The sequence below is a fragment of the Oncorhynchus keta genome, chromosome 9, assembly GCF_023373465.1.
Source record: "Oncorhynchus keta strain PuntledgeMale-10-30-2019 chromosome 9, Oket_V2, whole genome shotgun sequence".
NCBI lineage: Eukaryota > Metazoa > Chordata > Actinopteri > Salmoniformes > Salmonidae > Oncorhynchus > Oncorhynchus keta.
Window position 1 is genome coordinate 6,200,221 of NC_068429.1, and position 6,397 is coordinate 6,206,617.

Here is a 6,397-nt window from a genome sequence, read left to right on the forward strand (position 1 = left end):
TTCTGCTTGAGTTGAGCCTTCGCCTCATCAAACGCCTTCCGTCTTCATACAACCGCTGTGGAGTAATCATTGAAGAATAAGACCCTTGGATCTTGGCGTTGACTACCGTCAGATCCGGTGTTTGCCTGCATCTGTGATGCGCTGCTTGTCGAGGAAGTTGCTAACCGCTGGCCGTGGGCGCTGGTTGGGACCGCTGGTCGTGGGCGCTGGTTGGGACCGCTGGCCGTGGGCGCTGGTTGGGACCGCTGGCCGTGGGCGCTGGTTGGGACCGCTGGCCGTGGGCGCTGGTTGGGACCGCTGGCCGTGGGCGCTGGTTGGGACCGCTGGCCGTGGGCGCTGGTTGGGACCGCTGGCCGTGGCCGCTGGTTGGGACCGCTGGCCGTGGGCGCTGGTTGGGACCGCTGGTCGTGGCCGCTGGTTGGGACCGCTGGTTGGGACCGCTGGTTGGGACCGCTGGCCGTGGGCGCTGGTTGGGACCGCTGGTCGTGGCCGCTGGTTGGGACCGCTGGTTGGGACCGCTGGTTGGGACCGCTGGCCGTGGGCGCTGGTTGGGACCGCTGGTCGTGGCCGCTGGTTGGGACCGCTGGTTGGGACCGCTGGCCGTGGGCGCTGGTTGGGACCGCTGGTCGTGGCCGCTGGTCGTGGGCGCTGGTTGGGACCGCTGGTCGTGGCCGCTGGTTGGGACCGCTGGTCGTGGCCGCTGGTTGGGACCGCTGGTCGTGGTCGCTGGTTGGGACCGCTGGTCGTGGGCGCTGGTTGGGACCGCTGGTCGTGGGCGCTGGTTGGGACCGCTGGTCATGGGCGCTGGTTGGGACTGCTGGCCATGGGCGCTGGTTGGGACCGCTGGTCGTGGGCGATGGTTGGGACCCATGGCCGTGGGCGCTGGTTGGGACCGCTGGCCGTGGGTGCTGGTTGGGACCGCTGGCTGTGGGCGCTGGTTGGGACCGCTGGTCGTGGGCGCTGGTTGGGACCGCTGGTCGTGGGCGCTGGTTGGGACCGCTGGCCGTGGGCGCTGGTTGGGACCGCTGGCCGTGGGCGCTGGTTGGGACCGCTGGCCGTGGGCGCTGGTTGGGACCGCTGGTCGTGGGCGCTGGTTGGGACCGCTGGTCGTGGGCGCTGGTTGGGACCGCTGGCCGTGGGCGCTGGTTGGGACCGGGTATCGATGGGCTCGATCCAGTTTCACACGTCCAGCCTTAGTATCCATTTGTAGGTTGCCAGGTTGCAAGGTTGCCAGGAATCCATTCCTCAAAGAGTTTAACTGAATGTGTCCCTTCAGTATTTTCCGGGAGTCCCACCACACATCTGCGTTCTCGCTTATCCAAATTATCAATGTGCTCCGCCATTTTGTTCACCTAAAGTGACCTCATCTTAGTGTCCATTGATGTAGTTGAAGTTTCCACAGTAGAAATTCTTCGTTCCGCATCATCAACACGCTTGACAACCGTCTGTAGTTCGGCTGAATGGCCTGCTATTGCTTCCAAGACCGTTCCTGTCTTGATATCGATCACTTTAGTAATGTGATCAGTCATCTTTTGAATCACAAGGTCTACTGTGCCTGGATCTGCATTGGTGTTAGCTTTGCTAATGTTGGTTATCTCATCCTGCACATCTGCACGGGTGGTGGTTCACGGGTGTAGTTCTGCTGGGCATGTTGTTGGAAACTTTTGAGAAATAGCCATAAAGACTCATCGTAGGGTAACTTATTTAGCAAATTCTACCACTTTTTTCAAGCGAAAAAATATATAAAGAGAGAAATGAACGAATGCCAATGGGAGCTCTCTGAAACAAAGTGTTTTCTCTCCAGCCTAAACCGTCCTGGTTTTAATGATGACAACACCAGGGGTTGGTCTACCGTCTATCACAACACTGGTCCTGCCATGCATGCAAAGCTTGCTTAGCATCCTCTTTGATAACTGGTATACCTTGCTAGCTAACTTAACTAGCTCATCAAACAGTATTTCTGCATGATTGGCACTTATGAGGGCCTTGAATCTCATATGGACCTTACTGTCTGAACTGGTCATCCAGCTAGCCATTGGACTAAACTAGACCCTGATACCTAGCTAGCGAATGACGATACACCATAGTTATGGATCTGCAAAATTAAGAAAATGGTCATCACAAAATCATGTTCAGACACAGGAATAAAAGATCCGGTCAGGGATTAGAAGCCACTGTAATGACTGTTATAATAACGTAATAACTGTAATAACAATATAACAACTGTAATAACAACGCAATAACTAATAATTGTGTAATGACTGTAACAGTAATGCAATAACTAATAATAGTGTAATAACAGTAATAATAACGTAACGACTGTAATAATAGCGTAATAACTGTGATAATAGCGTAACAACTGTAACAATAACGTAATAACTGTAATAATAACGTAACAACTGTAATAATAATGTAACAACTGTAATAATAACGTAATAACTGTAATAATAACGTAACAACTGTAATAATAACGTAATAACTGTAATAATAATGTAACAACTGTAATAATAACATAATAACTAATAATAACGTAATAACGGTAACAATAACGTAATAACTGTGATAATAGCATAACAACTGTAATAATAGCGTAATAACTGTAATAATAACATAACAACTGTAATAATAACGTAATAACTGTAATGATAGCATAATAACTGTAACAATAACGTAACAACTGTAATAATAATGCAATAACTTTTATAATAACGTAATAACTAATAATAACGTAACAACTGTAATAATAACGTAATAACTGTAATAATAACGTAATAACTGTAATAATAACATAATAACTAATAATAACGTAATAACTAATAATAACATAATAACTAATAATAACATAATAACTCATAATAACGTAATAACTAATAATAACATAACATCTGTAATAATAGCATAACACCTGTAATAATAATAATCCTTCTGTGGCTCAGTTGGTAGAGCATGGCGCTTGTAACGCCAGGGTAGTGGGTTCGATTCCCGGGACCACCCATACGTAGAATGTATGCACACATGACTGTAAGTCGCTTTGGATAAAAGCGTCAGCTAAATGGCATATATTATTAATAACGTAATAACTGTGATAATAACGTAATAACTGTAATGATAACGCAATAACTAATAATAACGTAATAACTAATAATAACATAATAACTAATAATAACGTAATAACGGTAACAATAACGTAATAACTGTGATAATAGCATAACAACTGTAATAATAGCGTAATAACTGTGATAATAGCATAACAACTGTAACAATAACGTAATAACTGTAATGATAGCATAATAACTGTAACAATAACGTAACAACTGTAATAATAATGCAATAACTTTTATAATAACGTAATAACTAATAATAACATAATAACTGTAATAATAACGTAATACTGTAACAATACCGCAATGACTGTAACAATAATGTACTAAACTGTAATAATAACGTAATAACTAATAATAACGTAATAACTGTAATAATAGCATAATAACTGTAATAATAACGTAATAACTGTGATAATAACGTAATAACTGTAATAATAACGCAATAACTAATAATAACGTAATAACTGTAATAATAACATAATAACTAATAATAACGTAATAACTGTAACAATAACGTAATAACTGTAATAATAACATAATAACTGTAATAATAACGTAATAACTGTGATAATAACGTAATAACTGTAATAATAACGTAATAACTAATAATAACGTAATAACTGCAATGATAGCGTAATAACTGTAATGATAGCGTAATAACTGTAATAATAGCGTAATAACTGTAATAATAGCGTAATAACTGTGATAATAACATAATAACTGTAATAATAACGTAATAACTGTTATAATAACGTAATATACCTTATTGTTAGAAAAGCTGCCGGTTAATGAATGTAGGTGTGTTGAAAGCTGCCAAATGTTTACAAAAGAACAAACTGAATGGTTGGGCTGCTGTTTGGCAAAGAAAATGAAAAGTAATGAAGGTCTCTGTCTCCCCCCCCACCCTCTCTTCCTCCTCTCCGCCCGTCCTCTCCTGCTCCCCATCCCCCCTCTCCTCCACTCTACTCCTCCTCTCTCCCCAGCTCTCTCCAGTGGTCTCCAGGGCCAGAGTGCCTCGTCCGTCTCGTCAGAGATCAAGTCGGAGGATGAGGGGGATGAGAACCTACAGGATGCCAGGTCTATGGAGACCAAGAAGGAGGAGCCTGACAACAAGGACCTCAAGTCTATTGATAGGTCAAGATCTAGATCACATCTATTGATAGGTCAAGATCTAGATCACATCTATTGATAGGTTCAAATCTAGGTAGCCATGTTCACAGTGCTCGCTTCATTTCAATACCGCTTACAACTAATTTTGATGAAGTGAACAGTGTGATTTTTATTAAATGAACAGTGTGATTTGAGGGACAGCTAAATGAATGAATAAACAACGACTAGAAGAACAAAAGTCCTGGATAACAACACAAAGTGAAATACATTCTCAAATATATTCACTTAACTATCTGCAACATTGTTCTGCAACTACATAGACTTTATGACAGTAAAATACAAAAGACATATTTTTAAATTTGCCAAAAAACCTTTCCAAACACTCACAGCACTCGTAGATTTTTGGTTGAATGCACACCTACTTTAATAACAAATTAATCAAATCAAATCATTCATAGTTTTCTCCCAAGTTCTTCTCCTTTGGGTAATTCCTGACTTGTCGTGTTTTAGCTGTTTCTCACACACCAGAGAAGGCCCCCACTTCCTCATGTCCAAGATGCACCATCCAGGATAAACGCTGTGACATCACTGCGGTTATAGCCCCCTTCCGCCTGGAATGATACAATCAGAGTTTTTCAGACCCCAACCCCAGATGATCATGATGATGAAACAACTATTGGTATTGGTATCCTGTAGTACTACAGTCGGTATCCTGCAGTACTACAGTCGGTATCCTGCAGTACTACAGTCGGTATCCTGCAGTACTACAGTCGGTATCCTGCAGTACTACAGTCGGTATCCTGTAGTACTACAGTCGGTATCCTTCAGTACTACAGTTGGTATCCTGCAGTACTACAGTGGGTATCCTGCAGTACTACAGTTGGTATCCTGTAGTACTACAGTCGGTATCCTGTAGTACTACAGTGGGTATCCTGCAGTACTACAGTTGGTATCCTGCAGTACTACAGTCGGTATCCTTCAGTACTACAGTTGGTATCCTGCAGTACTACAGTTGGTATCCTGTAGTACTACAGTGGGTATCTTGTAGTACTACAGTGGGTATCCTTCAGTACTACAGTCGGTATCCTTCAGTACTACAGTTGGTATCCTGTAGTACTACAGTGGGTATCCTGCAGTACTACAGTTGGTATCCTGCAGTACTACAGTCGGTATCCTTCAGTACTACAGTTGGTATCCTGCAGTACTACAGTTGGTATCCTGTAGTACTACAGTGGGTATCTTGTAGTACTACAGTGGGTATCCTTCAGTACTACAGTCGGTATCCTTCAGTACTACAGTTGGTATCCTGTAGTACTACAGTTGGTATCCTGTAGTACTACAGTGGGTATCCTGCAGTACTACAGTCGGTATCCTGTAGTACTACAGTCGGTATCCTTCAGTACTACAGTTGGTATCCTGCAGTACTACAGTGGGTATCCTGTAGTACTACAGTTGGTATCCTGTAGTACTACAGTTGGTATCCTGTAGTACTACAGTGGGTATCCTTCAGTACTACAGTCGGTATCCTTCAGTACTACAGTTGGTATCCTGCAGTACTACAGTCGGTATCCTGCAGTACTACAGTCGGTATCCTGTAGTACTACAGTGGGTATCCTGCAGTACTACAGTTGGTATCCTGCAGTACTACAGTCGGTATCCTTCAGTACTACAGTTGGTATCCTGCAGTACTACAGTTGGTATCCTGTAGTACTACAGTGGGTATCTTGTAGTACTACAGTGGGTATCCTGTAGTACTACAGTTGGTATCCTGCAGTACTACAGTCAGTATCCTTCAGTACTACAGTTGGTATCCTGCAGTACTACAGTTGGTATCCTGTAGTACTACAGTGGCTATCCTGTAGTGCTACAGTTGGTATCCTGTAGTACTACAGTGGGTATCCTGCAGTACTACAGTGGGTATCCTTCAGTACTACAGTTGGTATCCTGCAGTACTACAGTCAGTATCCTGTAGTACTGCAGTCGGTATCCTGTAGTACTACAGTCGGTATCCTGCAGTACTACAGTTGGTATCCTGCAGTACTACAGTGGGTATCCTGCAGTACTACAGTTGGTATCCTGTAGTACTACAGTGGGTATCCTGCAGTACTACAGTCGGTATCCTGCAGTACTATAGTTGGTATCCTGCAGTACTACAGTCGGTATCCTGCAGTACTACAGTCGGT

The 6,397-nt window shown here is 43.6% G+C and overlaps 1 protein-coding gene across 15 annotated transcripts in view; it reads left to right on the forward strand.

Moving 5' to 3' along the window:
- The window catches only part of LOC118379415 (transcription factor 4-like), a 439,744-nt gene that overhangs the window by 425,629 nt on the left and 7,718 nt on the right, over window positions 1-6,397 (forward strand). For all 15 annotated transcript variants that reach the window (XM_052524927.1, XM_052524924.1, XM_052524930.1 and 12 more), the window contains one exon: window positions 4,088-4,238. In XM_052524927.1, the coding sequence (XP_052380887.1) occupies window positions 4,088-4,238 (151 nt within the window). The remainder of the gene's footprint in view (window positions 1-4,087; window positions 4,239-6,397) is intronic.